General features: G+C 42.9%; 3 protein-coding genes across 9 annotated transcripts in view; 1 reads left to right on the forward strand and 2 right to left on the reverse strand.

Annotated features, from left to right (window-relative positions):
- Positions 1 to 792: 792 nt before the first annotated feature.
- RPL15 (ribosomal protein L15) lies at positions 793 to 4,726 on the reverse strand. The gene is made up of 4 exons (XM_052001835.1): positions 4,613 to 4,726; positions 4,128 to 4,316; positions 3,633 to 3,769; positions 793 to 1,151 (listed from the first exon to the last, which is right to left on the reverse strand). Exons 2-4 carry the CDS (start codon positions 4,297 to 4,299, stop codon positions 846 to 848), a joined length of 615 nt encoding a protein of 204 aa, XP_051857795.1. The 5' UTR covers positions 4,300 to 4,316; positions 4,613 to 4,726; the 3' UTR covers positions 793 to 845.
- Positions 3,776 to 15,355, forward strand: NKIRAS1 (NFKB inhibitor interacting Ras like 1). Of its 5 annotated transcripts, none has more exons than XM_052001830.1 (4): positions 3,776 to 4,095; positions 10,273 to 10,381; positions 12,463 to 12,704; positions 14,761 to 15,355. In XM_052001830.1, exons 1-4 carry the CDS (start codon positions 4,015 to 4,017, stop codon positions 15,001 to 15,003), a joined length of 675 nt encoding a protein of 224 aa, XP_051857790.1. In that variant the 5' UTR covers positions 3,776 to 4,014; the 3' UTR covers positions 15,004 to 15,355. The 5 variants fall into 5 exon arrangements, with proteins under 5 accessions (XP_051857790.1, XP_051857792.1, XP_051857793.1 ...); XM_052001832.1 differs by lacking the exon at positions 3,776 to 4,095 and adding an exon at positions 4,944 to 5,036; XM_052001833.1 differs by lacking the exon at positions 3,776 to 4,095 and adding an exon at positions 5,370 to 5,547.
- A 1,601-nt stretch (positions 15,356 to 16,956) lies between these two features.
- Positions 16,957 to 20,386, reverse strand: part of UBE2E1 (ubiquitin conjugating enzyme E2 E1) — a 41,183-nt gene continuing 37,753 nt past the window's right edge. For all 3 annotated transcript variants that reach the window (XM_052001838.1, XM_052001836.1, XM_052001837.1), the window contains one exon: positions 16,957 to 17,809. In XM_052001838.1, coding sequence (XP_051857798.1) covers positions 17,712 to 17,809 — 98 coding nt within the window. In that variant the 3' untranslated portion in view covers positions 16,957 to 17,711. The remainder of the gene's footprint in view (positions 17,810 to 20,386) is intronic.

Genomic DNA, 20,386 nt, shown 5'->3' on the forward strand with positions numbered 1-20,386 from the left:
TTTCCCTCAAAGTATAATGAAAATATTGATCAAGTGTTTCAAAAACTTAGGTAATACCCAAGAAAGAAGTTATTCTATGGAAGCCCATAGTTAAGTCATTCTAGGGAAGGGTTTGCAACACCCTTATAGAACATGTGACCATTTACCTATTTAACAAATGCTTTCACAAATAACTGCAGTTATTTAAAAGTAAACTATCCTCACCCTGGGCAAGTCACTTGACTCCAATTGGCTTCAGCAAAAAAAAAAAAAAAAAAAAAATTCTATTACTACAAACTACAATTTAGACAATCTGGCCCCAGGTATTCTGGAATTACATCTAATCTCTTGGACCCTGTCATTTCAGCATAGCCTTCTTTCAGCCCAGGTAGAATTCCTACCAAGGCTCTATACCTTCCGAGGACTTGAACCCAGCCAGACCTTTTACTCCAAACTCTTTTCCTATGGTTGCAAAAATGTAACTACCAGTACCAATTCTGAGATCTATTCTACTGCGGAAAAAATTATTCAACGAAAATCAGAAGAGAAATTTATTCCCTTCAAAAATACATTTTTGATGTTTTGATTTTCTTTTGATGGGATCCCAAGTTACAAATTTTCAATTTATGGTTGCCACAGTAGAGTTTGCACATGCACCTATTAGTTAAATCTCTTAAAAAATAAAAATTTGAGTATTAATAGTTCTTCAAAGATTTATTTGGCCCCAAGTTTTTCACAATTATTGTATTTTGTTAACCCTTATTATCTGGCAATTCCTAAAACCTGTATTTTAGAAACTGCAGGCAACACAAATTTCCTGAATTTTGTTTATTAAACATTTAAGTTTACAAATTAATGCACACCAATTAGCGGTATCGGTGTAGCTGGAGAGTGTTGCGCCTTCTCCAAGCAGCACGACGAGATCCTCCAATGGTATGGTGGAATTTGTGACCCTTTCCAAGACCCCTGCTCTTCCTGCCAGCTGAGGTAAGCCCACGCATCTCTCTGTGTTTGTGCACTGGCTTGGTTATCCATTGAGTATCGGGGTTTCGTCTGATAGCTTTGTGGAATGGGTCAATAAGAATAACTTCAAAGAATTTGTAGGTTGAGTCTTCACCCACCCAGTAGGAGTTCAAGACTCTCAGGGCTCCACAGTGGCGGCCAGCACGTTCCTAAAATAGAAGGAGATATTAAAATTCCAATTCCTGCGTTTTCTCCTGGAGATGTTTACAAATAACCCACAGTATTATAATAGTATATTCTAATGCCTGTAAAAAAAAATTGCCACAAGCAGGCACAGACAGGCCACAACAGACTATTCATGCAATACTGGCATGTTAGGTTCACATAAGCAGTAAAACATAAGGTCCTTGAAGAGTTCCTGATTGTTGTTCTAGCATAGTGCTTGGTAGCAATAACTGCTTAGTCAATATGTACTAAAGTAACCAGAATAATACTCAGGGAGGTGGTGCATTTGTTAAATATCACATTTCTTTCACATGTGTACTTCTTATATAAATCAAGATACCCAAACTATCTGAAATACTTTCCTCCATCCCCCTAGCAGAAAAAAAAAGTCATAGGATCACTAGTAAAGAGCTGAAAATGACTCTAGGGACTAATCTAGGGACCAACTCCTGGGAAACTGAGGCTCTAAGAGCCCATCTATGCCCCTGCTTTCCTTGTTTCCTTAAGACTAGGCCTTTCCAGGACCACCAGCTGTGAGTTGCCCCTGAAGCCTATCTACTCTGATTAGACCCAGTGCATACCTAGGGCATGGTCATGCTTTCTCCTCAGTTTAAGATTCTTGACTCCCAGTCTAACAAAGCTTAAATGCCTGTTGCTTGCTGAATTCTGGATCACTGGACTCCAATGTTTTTTCACTTCCAATTTTGTGACAAAATAGTGAAAATGACACTAAGCCTTAAGGAAGGAGAAGCAGCATATCATCCAATGTGCTTTCCTATATATGTCGCATCTTTTTAGAGTCTCCCAAACAATCCTGAGAATTAGATGCTATTATGATTCCTAAACTGAGGTATGGAAAATGCCATGAGTCATACACAGGATTTGAATGCTGATCTTCCTGACTCCAGGCCCAGAGTGCTACCCCTGACCTGTCTCTAGGTCCTCAAATGGTTAGAAATCCTAGCTTCAAGTCATAAAATGCTTCTAGGTTTGTGTAAAGTACCAAAGAAACTTATCTTAAGCCTAAGTCTAATCTACTGATGAGCTTAATTTACTGATGAATTGGTTTCAACTTGCCTCCTATTACTAGGCTTGACATACTGATCACTTAAATTTCTTTCTTGTCATCAGCTTTCCCACTCCTGTTGTCAGGGGGGGGAACTAAATCAACACCACCCCAGCTTGGGGAAAGGGTGTGTTATTGGACGATTCTGACTTTTCTTCCAAAATTAAACATTTTCAAGTTAAGTTCCTTGAGGGTAGGGCTGAGCACAAAGCTTGGTTCAATTGAATTAACAGATGCAACCAGATCCATGGAAAAAACTAGTGTCTGGTGATGGTGATGTTATACTAACAGGGGAACAAAAAACACCAATGGTCTTCTAACTTTACAATCTCTAAATAAAACAAAACTCATAGATCTACAGCAAAAGCCTTCCTGCCAATCTAAAACAAAACAATTTGGAGGGATTACAATCTAACTTTCAGCAGTCAACAAACTATAATCAATAAATATTTGCTAAATGAAGGAACTGTGCTAAAAGTTGGATACATGAAAAACACAGTCCCTGCCCTTAAGGAGTTTACCCTCTGATGGGATGGTCATAATTAAGTTCTTTGGGTCATTACAGCTTTCCCCAAGTACCATCAAAATACTTTCTTGAGAGATTTCTGGATTAGTTTTGTTTTTGCAAAGCTCTAGTCAATTCTCAAATAAAGAACATATATTTAATGAGTCCATCACTTCTGGACTGATGAATTATAAAAGTGTCAACTTTTCAAGTTCCACCAGCCCCTGTTGTGCATTAGTCATGTTTCCATACCAACATTTATGAAATTTAGTCAGACTGACATCAAATTTATTTTCATATGAATAACAGTTTTTCATCTTTTCTCAACAGTCAATAAGGACTATTAAGCATCTTCTATTTGCTTGCCAAATGCTAAGCATTACAGGTGCAAAGAACGGCAAAAAATCCAAATTCTTGCTCTCAAGCTCAGTCTCATGAGGTCAAACTACACACAAGATAAAACTTTATAATAAATAGAGGACACTTTTAAAATCAGGAATACCTAAGGGTTTCTCAACCTTTTTTGGGACATATTACATCCTTAGTAGTCTGGTGAAGCCAAAGGATCTCTTCTCAGGATATTTTTATTGCCTATATTTCTAACAGACAAAAATGCTAAGTCAGAGGTTACTGAAAACAAATTTAATTATCCCCTTCATCCAAATACAATGGCTCCAGGTTAAGGATCTACATATACTGTGAGCAGCATCTCTTTTGAAAGACGTTTTAATGATTCTGAGCTTGTTGAAAATGTCTAACAAAAAAAAAAAAGCAAAAACACCTTACAGGACTCGGGGATTCTGCCTCAGCTGAACAGGATTTTCGCCTCACACCATTTTGTTTCCCATATCTAACAGAACTATTAATTTCAAAAGAAAAAAACCTCAATCTTACTTCTGCAACAGACTGAAGGCTCCTGGCAAACTTCAGCTGGTTGACACCATGATGCACAGGTTTCCCATAGGTCGCGCCCTTGGGAACCGGACGCTTTCGCCCTCCACGGCGAACTCGGATCCGGTAGATGACATAGCCTAAAAGGAACAAGTTTCTCGGTCCGCTACAGGCACTAAGTCCAGCGGGCCGTGAGCTCCCCGATCCCCCCAAATCTCCGGCGCGTCTTGGGAGCTCGGTGCCGGCCGCTGCCCAGGGCCTGAACCCGCGCCTCTATTATGACATCGCGTCAGTTCTGGTGCTTCCAGCCTCAAACGCGCCCAGCTAAGACTACAAAGGAAATTAAATGTAACCAAGTAAGTTCGGGGCCCCCCCTCCCCCATGCATGGACTCCCTGGGGTCCAAGCTCAAAAGCTCCATGCTCCCAGCCCATGCGCTCTCGACGTTCGTGCAAAGGCAAGGCCAGGTGAGGCGCGACTCCGGCTCCCCGGTCCTCACCCTGCTTGGCCTTGTAGCCCAGCCGCCGCGCCTTGTCGGGTCTCGTGGGCCGCGGGGCGCGGTGCAGAGCAGACAGTTGGCGGTACTGCCAGCAGCGCACGCGCAGCAGGAACCGCATCACGTCCGACTGCTTCTTCCTCCAGAGCTCCTGGATGTATTTGTAGGCCCCCATGCTGGCTCCCGCTTAGCCTGGAAGAGAGCGCACTCGCTTAAGAAACGCGCCCGGCCACCGGCTCGGGCCCACGCCGGGCCTCGGCACTGGTTCGGGGGCCGCCCCCCCCAGAGTCGGCTGCCCGGCGGCGTCAGCTCCCCCGCGCCGGCCCAGCCTCCCTCCTATCCCCGCTCCCGCTGCCCCGGGCCCCAGCCAAGGCCGCATCGCACGGCACACACGCCGAGGCCTCTGGGCGCATGGGACCCGGGCTCGGATGGCCAAAGCAAAAGGTGGATTACGGGCGGATGGCTCGAACGAGACAGGGGTTCCCTACCTGCCTGATGGCTGCCACCAACCGGAAAGAAAGAGTCCGCTTTCCCACAATCCTTTATGGGCCCTTCCTCTCCCCACAGAATCCTCTTTCCGGCTCAGGCACTCGGCTACAGCACAGCCTCATGGGAATTGTAGTCCTTCCGCCCGGTATCGTGGCGGCCTCGGAGGGGGCGGAATGGAGGGCGCGGCCTCTCCAAAGGGGAGGAGCAAGGGATGACACTGCCTACTATAGACGCGCTGCTCATGCTCTCTTGTTCCCCCTCGGGCTGGAGAACGCTCGGTACCTCTCCCGCTAGATCGCGGGGAGCCTAAACTACGGATCCCGCTGGGGCGGGAGAGGGGCAGGAGAGCACGGATTGCGCTTGCGAGAGGGCGCGAGGGCGCGTGCGCGGCTCCCCCTGACAGCTTGGCCCCTCTCTCGGCAGGTAACAAGGGGAGCCGCGGGGCGCCGAGCTTGCTTCCCTCGGCTTGTAAACGGGGAGGGAAGAGGACGCTTTTCCATTTGGGGGGAAGGCGTCTAGCAGCGCTTTTTCTGCCTCGCCCCTTAATCAGGTGTCCCCCATCCTCACCTCGGAAGGACCGGGGCGGGGGGAGGGGAAGAGGAGGCTGCGAAGAGTCCTGACTGAATCTTGAACCTGCCGGGCCACCGTCCCTTGGACCCTCTTCTTCCACCCACCCCCACCCCCCATGGTGCGCGTGAGAAGTCTGCTTGCCCCCTCCCCCAAGGGTTTTTCTCACACACCCCCTGCACCTGGCGGGGAGCTTGGGGCAAGGCATTCTCCGTTGCCTAGGAAACGCACTCCTCTCCTGAACTGGATGCGGGAGTCCGGGGATTCCCCGGCTTCCAAGTGCAAACCGGGCGGACCTGGGTTCGAGCCCGGCTCTGAACCCTGACCCACTGAGCTCTTTAGTCTTCTTCCTCCCTCTCGACCCCAGGTAGCTCAAATGGCAGCGCCGAGCTTGATCTGGGCCGCTCACTTTTCCAGTCTGTAATGGAACCGCAGGCAACACCGTTAGCTTTACCCCTCGGGGTAGGCTGGGCCCCTTCTGCCTGGGGTGGGGAAGAGTCACTGCCTCGAGGCTCCTCCAGGAGCTAGAGAGTAGGAGGGAGGGGAGGAGAGCCAGGGCCAAAAAAATCCTGGGTTTGGAGTCGGAGGTGGGGGGTTCGGATCCGGCTGTTGCTCCGCCCAGCGTCCTGCCCTCTGGCGCCGCGGCCCGGGATCCCAGGACTAGCTCCTCCCCTAGAACAGTTCTCCCAGGTTTAAAGTCAGATGAGCCAAGCGTCCCCAAACGGGGTTCGGCCGGACTGAGCCCGGGGCGCGGCAGACTGCGGCCAGTCCTTAAAAAGGTCGTTGTCGGAACCAGAGCGAAGCGCGCTCTAGGACGGGACCTCGGGCTCCGACCGGCCAGTGGCTCCCCATCTCCCGTGAAACTCCCGCGCCTCCTCCCGGCTGCTGGGATGAAGGATGAATGGGGTGAGAGCGTTTCATTATATAGATGGGGAAACTGAGGCCCTCAACGCGGGTAGCTCTCCCCAAAGACAGTTGCAGAGCCAGATATTCACACATCTTCCTGCCCAGCGAGTTCCTTCTCCATGGGGCACCAAAAGTGACACTCCGGCTTGGAGTCGCTGTTTTCTATAAAATGCTATTATTTATGCTGCCTTTTCCACAGCGGTGTAACTGGCACCAAATTAGGTAACGCATTGCAAAGCCTCTAAATAAATGGTAACTATAGCTCCTGCAGGGGTTGGGGAGGCCGGGGGCGCGGGAAGAGAGTGGAATCCTGGACTCAAACTCAAATAGAAACAGATCCCTGCAAGCTGCATATTGACCTGGAAAACTACAACATTTTTATTTTGCTTAAGATTCCCCAATAACATTTTGATCCAGTTCTGCCAAGCTTGACACCTCTATAGGGAACTCCTAATGAGGAAATTTGCCTTTACTACTTTTTAAATTTGATTTTTCAACTAAAAAGTATTTTCTCTCTTTCCCATCCCTAATTAAAAAAAAAAAAAATCATTGCTATTGCCATAGCTATAGCTAGGTACAGTGAGAGACAAATCATTCTATAGTCTATATCCAGAATTACTTGTCTCATTTTGAGTCTTGAATCCATAACCACTCATGCTCAGGAGGCACATGTGTTATTATGGTCTGATGCAATCATGGATAACCATTGTGTTAATCGGTATTCTTAAATTTTTGAAAGTTGTCTTTGCAGTACTTATTTGTTCCCTTGAATTTGCTTGTTTTTGTTTTGTTTTGTTTTTACTTATTTACAGTTCTTATGGGATAGTATTTCAAGATATTCATATATCTTAATTTTATGATGTAAAATTTTAAAATGTTTGCATGAACAAAATTCAGATAAAATTAAAAGGGAAACAGGTCACTGGGGAAGAAAGTGCGCAGCTAATTTCTCTAAAGAATGATGGAAATGTGTGGGAATTGGAGTCTTTCCCTCATTGGTCAAATAATATGAACAGGCAGTTATCAAAGGAAGAAATCTGAGCTGTCAAAATACCACAAATCAGTATTTTTGAAAATGCAAATTAAAACAACTCTGCGGTTTTACCTTATACCCATTGTATTGGCCAAGATGACAAGACATGCTAGAGGGATGTAGCTCAAGAGGCAAACTGATGCTGTTATTACAACTTGGAATTGGTATAGCCAATCTTGGAAGCAATTTGTCATTCTGCTCCAGTCAAACTTAGACATACTTTGACCTAACCGCAGTCCACTATAGCTATTGTCCAAAATCTTGAAGGAAAGAGAAGAGGACCCACAGGAACACAAATTACTAATAGCCTTTTTGTAGTGGGCAAGACCTGGGAACTGGGACCTGGGGAGAGTCGGGGTGAAACTCTCACTGCAGATCTGTCTCCATTCTGGGGAAACATTAAGTGATGGCACTCCTGATGAGTCTTGGAGTCTTCAAAGCCAGCTCCAGCTTCTTGGCTAAAGTGCCTCTTCTCTGTGGTCATGAAATAATTATGTCATCACCTTTCCTTTTGAGCATCTTTTGAGTAACTTAATTTCTTTTCAAATGCCATTTAAAACAATTGAAATACATTTGGGTGGAAATTGACTTTTTATAGACTTTGCAGTTTTCACACTTTGTAAACTGTCATTTCTTAACCTCTGTCAGCTTTCCTGGATCTGCTGTTATCTGGGAATCCAGAGAATCAAACTAATTGGAATTGTGTCTAAAACAAGAATCAATAAAACCTGGGCACCTCTGCTATGGAGTAAAAGTATATGTGGTCTATGATTATGTTTGAACTGCTCATTGGCATTTTCTTTTTTCATATTCAAGCCCTGTTTTAGATTATTAGGATTACCCAATTGGATAAGTGTTTTTCAAACGAATGAGTTAGTTCAGAAAAATTTAAACTTGTGTCCTCTATGTCACATTTAATATTTTGAAAGCTTTCTTTTTACAGAGAGAACCAAGGAAGAAATTCTTTTAACAATGAGCTAAACTTCTTTAAATTATTTCATTGACAAAATTTTAACTTTAAAAAATATCTTACGAACTCAAAAGTTTTTTAAATGAATGTTGAAAATTGTCTTTACATGTAACTGGGAAGAAATAAAATACTATTTTTTTAAAAAGAGGAAAATCAAATTACTAGTATCAAAAATTTAAAAAAGATTGATTTCACCAATAAAATGGAATCACTGATAATAAAATAAAAAACCTCAAGAAATCTATCTTTTGTGGAAAGTAAGATTCATTAGCTGTTTCCCCTTCCTTCAGCCTCCTCTTTTACTCTTTTATCTTATATAGCTCACTTTAGCTAGGGGAGATGAGGGTGGGATTAGTAGATGTGATTTATTTGATTAGTATTTCGTTTTAAGGAAATTCATTTTTTATTGTCAATTGATTAAATTTTATCGGTGATATACTTTGGGCCTTTTCTGCTTTCCTTTTTTTAGTATTGCCAAGCTTATTAAAGCTTTTTAGAACTGGGAATGTTTAAAATCATGGACCTGTGTATAAAATGAAAGTTAAAAAAAGTGTTTTCTCCAAATTGGCTGTTTTCTTTTTAAGAGCTGAATTGTTAAACTGACTCAGTTTTTGTATCGGGGAGAAACAGCCTTCTATGAATATTTCACATTGGTCATTTCCCAGCTTCTAAGAGACTCTAATATTTAGCAATCAGGTTGTTTGTTTTTTTCCCTTAAATCTAAGAATTCGAAGAAAGAAGGATTAATACTTATATATGCTCATGGGGATGAAATTTAGTCAAAAGATATACACACTAGAAGGAGAGAAGAAATAACAGGAAATTTAAATGGTAAAATCTCTTAATGAGAGCTGGTGAAGTAAGGCTGGTGACTTTTCGGAGCCCACTCTCTTAAATTCAGTTCACTTGTACGGCTTGTTATCGCCTCACTGATGTCATACTCTAATAGAAGGAAGGACAACAATAAGGACTTTACTTCTGATTGGCAACATCTTCCTTTCCCTCTGAGTTTCTAAATGGTAATGCCTATTAAATTCAAGCAGCACAATGAAAAACCTTTATTAAAATAACGATTTGTGACATTTTGGCTTGCCTTTTTTTTTTTTTTGGTCTGTTGACTTTTATTCATCAGTCTACAATTTCTTACCATTTCCCCCATATTGCCACCTCACTGATAAGCTAGATGATTGGGAAATACAGAAAAACTAATCAGCTCGACCAAACATCAGTCAGCTCCTAACCTTCCTTAGCACTGAGCTTTAGCCTATATGGAAAACATCAAGAAAATTAGATGGAAAGCAACCCTAATGTTCGAACAGCTGGTGCTGGCAGAAAAAGGCATGCTAGTACTTTTGTATGTAAATGATAGGCATTTTAGGGAGCTTTGCTCCTTGTAATATTTATCTGTGCTCTTCCAGTGTTTTCGTTAGCAGGCCAGGAGTCAGTGAAGCCTCTGCTGTGTCAGGCACTGTGCTAAGTGCTGGGGATACAGGGGAAGGCAAAAGTCTCTCGGGGAAGACAGCCACAAAACAGCTGGAGAGACAATGTTTGTGGGATAGCTTGGAGAAAATCAGCAGAGGGAAGGCACCAGCTTTTAATCGAAGGGCATCAGGAAAGGCTTCTTGCAGAAGGTGGGATTTTAGTCACGCTTTGTTGTTGCCTTCTACACATCTCTAAGGAAGAGAATTTTGAGTGGGCAGTGTCGAAAAGAAATATGGAGATTGCTACATTTCCCCCCCAACCTTATAAACAGAAGAACTTGTAGAGAAGGAAACTTCCAACCTCCCCCCCTTCCCCTTTCTAAGAGTTTTACCATCACCCTCCCTGGCCACTTCCTTTGAAGTTTAACCACTGAAGATTTTTAGACCCATGTTTACGTGGCCCAGCTGAAGGTTAACTAGTACCAGTTTTTAAGTCTTTGGCGCCAAAATGCTCTACAAATTTTTAGCTATGATTTTTATTCCCTTTGGAAAATTTTTCCAAGGATTTGTGGTGAGTAAACGAGCTCTATTTTCTATCTTCAGCATAATCTGTAACAGGAATTTTTCAAATTAAGTGTGGCAACCACTCCTATATACTCTTGAACATTATTAAATTTAGCTTCAATAAGATAACATTTTAACTATTATTCTCTCTAAAGTTACCATAATGTTTTTAATTAAAGCAAATGCATTTTTGTGCAGAATTTATCAGACAAGATGGGAAAAGGCTGTAAGGTCGTGGTTTGTGGAGGAGTATCTGTGGGGAAAACTGCGATTTTGGAGCAGCTTCTTTATGGGAATCACATTATTGGTAAGGCTGGTTTCTTTTTAGCAGTTTTTTTTTTTTTTTAACGTGACCTGGGAACTACTTGAGGTAGTTGGGAATCCTTCATAAAACATGTTATTTGGGATAAAAAAATAGAAGTTGTGCCACAAAGGCTTGAAATCTTTGAGAGAAAAGTAAGATATAACAGGACCTCCCAGACGCCCTATTTAGGCACTATTTAACACTACTGGTAAACAGTTTATACAGATGGCAGATATTGTCTAGACTCAGCAGTGGTCCTCAAAGTGTAGTCCAAAGAATTGTTGGGATCTCTGAAACCCTTTCAGTGGGTCTATAAATTCAAAATTATTTTTTATTTCTAATATAGTAAATAGCTATAAATATAACCCATGTGAACAAAAACTCTTTGGACAGATCCTCGATAGTTTTTTAATAACATGAAGATACTGAGAACAAAAGTTTGAGAACCACTGGTCTAGAGCCCAGTATCTAGTAATGTGGAGGTCACTAAATTATAATTCATTATCAGTAAATGTTTGATTTGCGTATCTATTTTGTATGCCAGGTTCACATAAAGATTTCTCAGGCAAAAAAAGGTTTCGTGATGGAAAGTTTAAGGAACCCTGATTGAGAGCACATGATTTGGGAAAAGGAAGTACATTGGGATCAGTGAGGAAGGCTCATTAGTTAAGAGAATTTAAGCCTGAGATCAGAGATGTATCCTAGAAAGGAAAAAAAAACAACTCGTAAGCCACCTTATATGCCAGATATCAAAGATACAGTGATTAAGGGCATTTGCATTATTCTGGGGGAGATAAGACGTATACACATAAATATAAAACATAAAAATGTATACAAAGTGATCTGGGGGGAAGGCACTAGGATTTGAGAGGGAGCAGCGATGACTATGCAGATAGTGGAACTTGAGAGGGGCTCTGAGGTGAATGGAAAGAAGTAGTAGAGATGAGAGATTGTGGGGGTGGATGTGGGGGGCAGTCAGGAGGAGGGAGGTTGGAGCCAGCTCAAGTGCAGGGCTCCAAGAGATTGGCCTGCGTGCAGTTAAGCAGAAGAAATTCCAGCTTAGCCTGGAGGTTAGGGACCCAGACCCTGGACAGACGGAAATGGGGACCTTTGTGAGAAGAGCAAGCTCGGAGAGGGAGGGGCAGGTGATAAATTTGGCTCGCTTGGAGTGGGGGGCAGGCGATGAGTCTGGCTCGCTTGGAGGTGGCAGGCAACAACTTTGGCTTGCTCAGAGAGGGGGGCAGGCGATGAGTCTGGCACGCTTGGAGAGGGGGGCAGGTGATGAGTTTGGCTCACTTGGAGAAAAACAATGAGTTTGGCTTGGGACATGCTAAAATGAGGGACCCATCTGTAGAGCAAACCCTGCCTGCTGATGAGGCTGCCCAGCAAGCATGTGGACAGGGGCCTGGCACTGACCTTGGAAAATGCCAGCCGAGGACTGAAGAAGGGGTCAGATGGGGGGTATGGTCTTGGAGAGGAGCAGCAGCAACAATGGGCAGTCACTGGGTGTTTGGGGCTCCTTGTTATTGCAGGGCAGCGGAGAGGGCCCAATGGGAGGCAAGTGGTAGCCAACAGGAGAGCAGGATTCAGGAAAGGATTCTGTTCTTCCATCCCCTTCTGCTTTCTGTGGCTACAACTTCATTTCTTGTAACTTTAAGGACCTGGTTTTATTTGTTTAGTTCTTTGTATGATTAAGACATGCGTGCATGTGGGGGGCAGGGGAGGGAGGCTCTGACTGCTTCTCAGTGCTGGAATGAAGCATTTCCAGAGGGCTTGTGCGCTCTTCAGCATCAGAAGGACTCGTGAGATCATCGGCGTGGGCGCACACTCTGCGCTGGTCCAGGAGGCAGTCTTCCATAGCACAGGGGCTGGTCCCAGGAATCTGAGGTCTTTGTGTCCTTGCATCCCTCTGCTTTTCAGGAGAACTTGAGGCCATTGTCCTGGGGTTGCTCTGAGCCGGCAGCCGGTAGGATTTGCACTCTTAGCTTTGAGTCCCCTCCAGCTTATGGTTGGGAGAAGGACGTTGCACCAACAATGACAAGAGAGCAGACAGCTGACTGTGTGCGTTTTCCCTCCAACACCAGGTAAGGAAGACAGTGAGACGGTGGAAGATGTGTACGTGGCCTCGGTGGAAACTGATCGCGGGGTGAAGGAGCAGCTGCGCCTCTACGACACGCGGGGTCTGCAGGAAGGCGACGAGCTGCCCAAGCACTACTTCTCTTTTGCTGATGGGTTTGTGCTGGTCTATGCGATGAATGACCTTGAATCCTTTCGGAGGGTGGAGATTCTTAAGAAGGACATAGATAAGTTCAGAGACAAAAAAGAGGTAAGCTGCCCCATTTGAAATGTGGAAGGTTTTCCATCCAAATCTTAAGACTGATTTGTAAAACAAAATTGGACTTTAAAAGATATTTGTGATCTTGTCACAAAAATAAAAATTTTTTCATGTTTAATCATAAAAGCTGGTACAGACTGCTTGGCTTTGGCACTTACCGGCCAGCTGATTTTCTGCCTTCATTTTTGAGATCAGAACTTTTATTTTCTCTTTTGTTCCACATAAACATGAAGGAAATGATAAGCTACTTTTAACTCTTTTTAAGGTGTCAGATCGCTATTCCATGCTTAGGAGCTTTATTGTTTTCATTAGAATAAATATTACTCATCTCAGAGGCCAGCTAGGCCAAAGCTTCTTGAACTGTGGGTCAAGACTCGGTGGGGTTGTGTAACTGAATGTGGAATTTAAAGTTTGGCAACAGTAAAAGGTGTCGAATACTCTGCCGAGTTTTAATTCTTTGTGTAAAAATAAGCACATCCATCTCATTAGCATGCAAAAACGTCTGCTTTTGTCCTTAACAAATGGTTAAAATTATATATCCCACAGTTTAAAATAAATTTATGATTTATCATCAGTAAATGTTTGATTTGCATACCTGTTCTATAAAAGTTTCTCAGGCAAAAAGGGGTTGCTGGTGGACAAAACTTAAGACGTCCTAATCTGGGCCAATCCCTCAGTGAAGGAATACTCAGCACATGTATTGTCCTTGTCCAGCTAAGAAGACACGGCATTGCCTAACTAGAAGCCCGACGCAGCATCATGTCAAAGCTGTGTATGGCAGGGTTTGGGAATGGAGGAGAGAAGAGAGTTGTGGAACGGTCGTCCTCTATTCCCCAGAAAAATACATCCTGAGAAAGAAGTGATATAGGGGAAGGATGAGCATTTAATGGGAAATGAAATCACCCACTCTAGAAAAAAAGCTAGAATTCCATTCTTCTGGCTCCATCTTTTCTGGAATTATGTGGATCCTTTGGCCATTTTTGCTTTTTCCAAAGCATGCTCTGACTATTAAAAATAACCAAGACTTTTCAACCTTTTTTCTTGCTTTGATTTCTGGCATCCAAATAGCTTTAAATTCTTTAGAAAATCATACTTATTAGATCCCATGCTTATCATTTTCTTCATGGCTGCCAACATTGCAGAATCTAAATATATGAAGCCATACATCCCTTTAATCAAATAATGCTTAGAGGAGAAGTTTGAAGTTGTGGCCTAAAGTGAGTGGTTTTTGGGGAATTACAGTGAACACCTTAAAATTGAGTGATTTTAAGTGAACTCAATTTTAAGGTGCACATAACAATGGCATATTGTATTTAAAAAAGTTTTTTTAGTTTTAAAATAATAATTGAATACATAAAAATTTGAATGTTTTTAAAAACACTTTTCCCGTGGTCACCAATTCTTTTGACTTTTCTCGGTATAGCTCCCCATGTACCAGGGAAGGAAGGAGGTGCCTTTTTGGGAGTGGGTTAAAGCAAAGGTTTGGGATATATCTCAGTGGTCTATTGAACTGGCAAACTTTATTCCTTTTGTTTTGAAGTCATCATTTTAATTCTCCAAATATTAGCCATAATAAAATTTTTTCTGTTTCAGTCAGATCTTAATATTTGGACTCCATCCCATCAATAGTTCAGTGTGACCATGGATTTAAATCACTCTTAATTCTTATCTTCCATTAGTGCTTGCTTCTTAGTCCAGTGTGGAAAAGAAAGCATGATAGATAGCATAATGATTTGGGGGCTGTGAAGTTCCTTTTGCCCTTTTCTCCAAATACCTTTCCTCCCTTTTGCGTGGAGGCGCATGTTCTTGTCAGGAAGTAGGTACAATGCAAATCCACCTCAAATTGCACCTGCAAAAGGATGAGGTGACAGCCTTGCCAAGAGTAGATTTTTGACCACAGGAAGGCAGGAGCCCAGGAGTCCATGTTTCTGTGTTCCCAGGGGCTTGATAAATGTGTATTGTTGCTTGCCTGACCAGACTCCAGTTTTGTGCTGGTCATTTGTCATGGCACAAATTTTAAGTGTCTTTAACTTTTTCTTCCTTTCAGGTAGTAATTGTTGTCTTGGGAAACAAATCTGATTTATCTGAGCAAAGGAAAGTGGAAGCTGACATGGCCCAGCAATGGGCAAAGAGTGAGAGAATGAGGCTGTGGGAGGTGACCGTGACTGACCGGAAAACGTTGATTGAACCATTCATACTCTTAGCCAGTAAGCTCACTCAGCCTCAGAGCAAATCAACTTTCCCCCTGCCTGGAAGGAAGAACAAATCGAATGCCACTTCTGAGAATTAGATGTTGTCACAGTAAAATGGCATCTGAGAAAACAACTGGTCTCATTCTAGACTTTTGTGAAGAGTGAATGGATTTAAAATAAGCTATTGCCTAGAACATCCACCTTTCCCTTAGGAAACAGGTCTAACCAGGTCTCTAAAAGCACTTTAGATCCTTAAAGTTAGTTATAGTTTATAAAATGGGTTTGGAGGGGAGGGGGGTGGAGAGGAAGAGGGACTGCCTGCCGTTCTAATATGAAATCGTATTATGTTGTAAATAGAATTCACATATTCATTTCAAAGCAGTGTTTTTAAAAATGATAGTGCACTTGTGTTGTGTTAAGACTGTGAAAATAAAATGTGGATAGCACAAATGCAGCCATGTAGACTTTGGATTTTCCCCTTTCACTTAAATAAAGGTGCCTTAAGGTGACCAATATACCTGGTCCCCTTATTCTCACTGAAAACACTTCATAATACTGCAATAACACAATGAACCCAAGGGCTAAAAATGGATCATTAGAGAAAGAAAGTACTAAGGTACTGATTCAAAAACAGGTTTTTCTAATCTTTAGTGGTGTAATAGGATCTGTGGCTCTGCCCCACGTAGCTTTATAACCTTCTTAAGGTTTTGTTTGAAGACATCTTTATAATCACAATCACAGTCAGTCTTGATCTTATCGATCATGGGCAGCAGTGGGTAATGACAAAACATTCCTTTTGGCTGCTTTGCTATTAGGGAAAGGCTGGATAAGATGCTTGAGCAGTTGCCGGGCTTAAGGGCCATAAGGGGCAGTGTTATGATATTATTTTACCTGTGGGTTCCCCACCCACCCAATAGCTTCACAGGAGCTTCTGACTTGTACCAACCTAACTAGTGATGTTCCTGATCTAGGTCTTCCTTGTGGCTTTATCATGAGAGGAAGCAACAGTAAGCATCCCTCCCAGCTACATTGCTGATAAACATTGCATCTTATTCCATTCTACTTGTATTGATAACTAATGATTTATACTTTTAAAAAGTCTGACCACAGATATTCTAGTCTAGGTCTTGAGGACTACCATTACATGGTATTAAAATGGAGAATCAAAATTGCTTTTATCTTGGGACTATCTTCTTGCTCTTATGTTCATCCATGAACTGCCTCTCAGTCATCCTGTTCAGGAGAATGGGGATTCGTAGGGTATAGAGGGCTGAAACTCTTGAGTTCATGCATTGAGGTCGGACAACCGAGCACTTAAGGCTAACTACCCATTGGACAATACTCATATGCTTGGAAAATGGCCCTCCCCACTACTCTGTGGGGGCTCGATCTGTTGGTGTGTAGACAGAGCATTGGAGGAGGGATTAGAGGCCCCTAATTAGAGGTTGGTGGAGTAAGACAAGCCAGAGTGACTTCTGGCCAGGAGAAGAGTGGAGATTCCTGTGTCCATTCCTGTCATTTCCACCAAGAATAAAGACCAAGGACTTTTGCTTATCCTGATTCTGGCTGATTCTAAAGTATCCAGGGTGCTAATTCGGTCTTCACAGTAGGGAAATTTACTGAGTGAAGTAGATTTCATTGAGTAAAATGTAATAAATATTTTCAATTCTTTCACCAAACTATATTTTGCACATAAAATATGGGGAGGGGAGGGGGGACCATCAACAACAAAGATTCCTTTAGGATTTGAAGGCTAAACGACAATTCACTTAAGCATTCCAGTGGCAAAGTTAATTTTGGAAGCCAATCAAATCAGTCAGTCTCGTAGAACTCTGAATCTCGAAGCAGCAGAATAAGAAAAAGTTACATCTGCAGTGGAGAAAAGCTGATCCAGATGATCACTTTTTTTATGAAGCCTCTATTGCAAATCCTGTCCTGCTATCAATTTAACTGACAAAGGCAACCTTACTTCTTTTAGCATTTCAGCTTGTGATGTGAAAGGCTGATGGGACCTTAAAACCTCCACCAAGAGTAAAGAAAGGGCTGTAGCCTTGTTTTTAATAGCTTTTTATTAGCACAGTAACAAAGGCAGACTGAAGTAGCCCACAACATATAACCAATCCACTGAATGACTCCTATTCCACGCCTTACAGTTAAACAGCTTAAGGTATTTCACTACAGGTTTCTGTAAGTCCTGATTAAAACCTCTAATCTTTTCACACTAAAGTAGATTGGCATATAAAATAAAATACATTAACTACTCATTTCCTATATGGGTGCCATAGATCCACTTGTCCATATTATATATCATGAGATGACAGTCTCTAAAAAGCAATTGTTAAATATCAATGTTCCCTCTCATGGGGGAGAAAAACCAACATCTTTTTACAAAAAAAAAAAAAAAAAAAAAAGGAAGAAGAAAAGAAGAAGAAAAAAAGGGTAATCGTGGAAGGACTTTACATAAATGCCATATGTACCTGTACAAAATTAAGCTGTTTTTCATCTTTTACATATTGCAAGCAACAGAACCCAAATGTCTATGTGTACGTTCTTTTTTGTACTATATCTGAGCTAATATTGCAGAACTAATGACAGTCTCAAAAGATGCTATTACCAATTCTAACTGTCTACTGTAGCAAGATACCTTAAGTTACAACAACAAAATCTTAGGAAATAAAAGACTGAATAAAATCTGTTATAGAAATACCCTACTCTTTATCAGCTCCCACCCTCCCCCCACCCCTTCAAAATCATAAGCAGCTCTTTCCATCACAGACAAATAATGTAAATTTGGTGAAAACCCAATTTATGTCGCGTATCTCTTGGTCCACTGCCTGGCCATTCTGTCGTGTTCTGCTCTGTTGGTCATGTACTGAGTGGCGATGCTTCCCACTAAGGGATCAGCTAAAAAGAAACAACAGGAAATTATTACTTATTAAACTAGAAAAAGAACATCAAAAAAATTTTTTGGGGGGAATTGTTATACCATGGGCAGAAAATTCGCATCCAGTGAATAAGGATGAAGCAATCAGGGAACAATGTATCTTTAAGATCTCACTTTACACATTTTATTGCCCCATTTTCTATAGGACTTTAAGACATAATGATTGATAGTCAATAAACATTGGTTAAGTCCCTATTGCATGCTAGACACTGCTATGCACTGGGGATGTGAGGAAAAGCAAAAGTCCTCCTGGGGGCTCACAGTCCAGGACAGAACATACAATAGTTCTATATAAACAAGCTACAGATGGGTTAACTGGACTGTGTAGCCCGGAAGGAGGGCTGGCAAAGGCTTCTGGTCCAAGGAGGGGATTGGATGCAACTTGGATCAGCAAAGAAGTCAGCAAATGGAAGAAAAACCTTCAGTCACTATCCATCCCTCCTCCCCCCTCATAAAAATCTTGGATGCTCCTATCACTGGGATATCATTCTGGTTCTACGTGTGATGCCTTTGGACAGATCTGGTTTTATATTTGTTATGTAACTGGATAAAGTAATATCTGTTAGTTGGTACCTCCAGGAACTAAAAAAAAAATTTTCCAAATAACTGAAATACATTCTAGGGCAGCTAGATTGTGGAGTAGCACACGGAGCTTAAGACTCCGTGACCTCAGATACTTAACTAGCTGGGTGACTTTGGGCAAGATATTTAACTTCTGTCTGCCTCAGTTTCCTCTTCTTTAAAATGGGGACAACGATAGCATGGGTGGTTAAGAGAAGCAAAATGAGATAACTGTATTCTAGGTGACTTAATAAGTTTTTATTCCCTTCTACCTCTACCTTTCTTTAGTGGCATAAAGTTTCACTTTAATGATTGCTGGTGGAAATTTTCTTATTTCTAATGTACTAATGCTTCCTTACTTTTCTTAAAACAGTGCTCTAGCGAGGTCTGTGATCCTTGCTCTTGGGGAGACTGAGGCTGGTGGATCAATTGAGCAACTCCCCTATTCAGCCATTCTATTTCCAGCCTGGGCAAACCAGGGAGAACTCAGTCTCAAAGCAAGAAAAAAAAAAGTAAACACTTGAAACACTAAAATAAAAAACAAAACTGACTCATTAAAAACATTAATTACAATATAAAGTCATCTTAGACTAACAATTATAGTAAATATCTCCAAGGTAGCGTGATTCTACATTATTGTTTCTACTTTTAAAAATATATCTTTTTCCTCTCGGCTATGCGTGTTCCTGTATCTCGCATCCTCTTCTCAAATTTTGACATTCTAGGGGAAACTAGATAATTTGTAAACAATTTTGTTAAATCTGGTTGAATCAGAAGACTCTTAAGACATGCAGATCAAAACTCTTAAGCCCTGCCTGATGCCCTGCCAAGGGGCAAAGATTAAAAAAAAATGGGGACTAGTGGACAATGTAGAAAATCTATGGGAAGACAAGCAACACAAATACATGGCTGGTGGAGCTGTGCATTCTCCTCACTGCTCAGAAGCCTAATTTTGAATTAGGAGAAGAGAATGACTAGCATGCCTGGAACCCTGGGATCTGGAGGTCCAGGGACTTAGAACCGTCCCAGGGTCCTCCTCTGCAGCCCAACTTGTGAAGACTTCAACCCACGTGCTCCAACGTCCCCCCCTGGCCTCCTGCAAGACTCAGGTCAGATGTCCTCTTCCTTACCCCCCTCCCCCACTGGGCACAGACACTCTCAGGTGTGTAAGTGCACACCCTGCTTTGAGCAACGAGGGGCGATGGGTCTGCCTCCCTCCGCCTCCCCAGTGCTCGGCACAGTGCCTGACACGGAGCGAGCCCCTGAGAGAGGCTTGTGTCTGTCTGGCAAACACCCCTCAAGGAGGGTCCCTTCGTCACAACAATGTCCACGCCGTGGGATGGCCCCGGGCCAGGAGAAGGGCCAGAAGCCCGAGACAGCTCCTGAACCTCGGGAGGCGGCCCCGGGCAAACACTGAGCACACTAACAGGGGAAGCACAGAATGAAGCAAGTCCTCTCTAATCACGACCACTCTCTACAGGTGTCATGTGCTCATGTCCACAGGTTTCCCCCCCAACCCCCAGGGACGGCTCACTGGCACAAACAAGGGCCTGGAGGGCAGAGATGAGCCCCTAAGGACGCCTGCATCTGCTCAGGGAGCTGCTCACTTCCACCCCCTCTATGAGCCGTTCCCTAGCTGAGGCTGCCTGGCCTGGAGCCCTCATTAAGTGAAGGATCGCTGTGGCACTCCAAGGTTACATAAAGCTGAAGCAATCTGCTCTGCACACAGTAGGCATTTTGTAAAGGCTAATAAAATGAATGGCATCCAATTCTCGGGTGAACTTTCGATCCAGGAGCGTAGCCGTGATACTTTCAGCTTAATTTCCCAACTTCCATTTAGTTCATGCTGAAAAGATCGCTTTGTTTCTGCTTGAAATGCGGCAGAAAGCAGCGTTCCTGCAGCTCGGTGTCTCTCTGGCAAAGAAATACCGTGCTCACGGGCAACCGATACCACAGCACACGCAGCAGCCTTAGGT

Source organism: Antechinus flavipes, chromosome 5 (assembly GCF_016432865.1).
Source record: "Antechinus flavipes isolate AdamAnt ecotype Samford, QLD, Australia chromosome 5, AdamAnt_v2, whole genome shotgun sequence".
Taxonomy (NCBI): Eukaryota; Metazoa; Chordata; class Mammalia; order Dasyuromorphia; family Dasyuridae; genus Antechinus; species Antechinus flavipes.

What these genes read in the sequence shown, in the direction of transcription:
- NKIRAS1 (XM_052001830.1), top strand. Translation starts at nt 4,015, where the DNA reads ATGGACTCCCTGGGGTCCAAGCTCAAAAGCTCCATGCTCCCAGCCCAT. An exon ending in TCGTGCAAAGGCAAGGCCAG is followed by an intron (nt 4,096 to 10,272) that starts GTGAGGCGCGAC and finishes ATTTTTGTGCAG; the next exon opens with AATTTATCAGACAAGATGGG. An exon ending in TTATGGGAATCACATTATTG is followed by an intron (nt 10,382 to 12,462) that starts GTAAGGCTGGTT and finishes CTCCAACACCAG; the next exon opens with GTAAGGAAGACAGTGAGACG.
- RPL15 (XM_052001835.1), bottom strand. Translation starts at nt 4,299, where the DNA reads ATGGGGGCCTACAAATACATCCAGGAGCTCTGGAGGAAGAAGCAGTCG. An exon ending in GGGCTACAAGGCCAAGCAGG is followed by an intron (nt 3,770 to 4,127) that starts GTGAGGACCGGG and finishes TGTTCCTTTTAG; the next exon opens with GCTATGTCATCTACCGGATC. An exon ending in GCCTTCAGTCTGTTGCAGAA is followed by an intron (nt 1,152 to 3,632) that starts GTAAGATTGAGG and finishes CTTCTATTTTAG; the next exon opens with GAACGTGCTGGCCGCCACTG.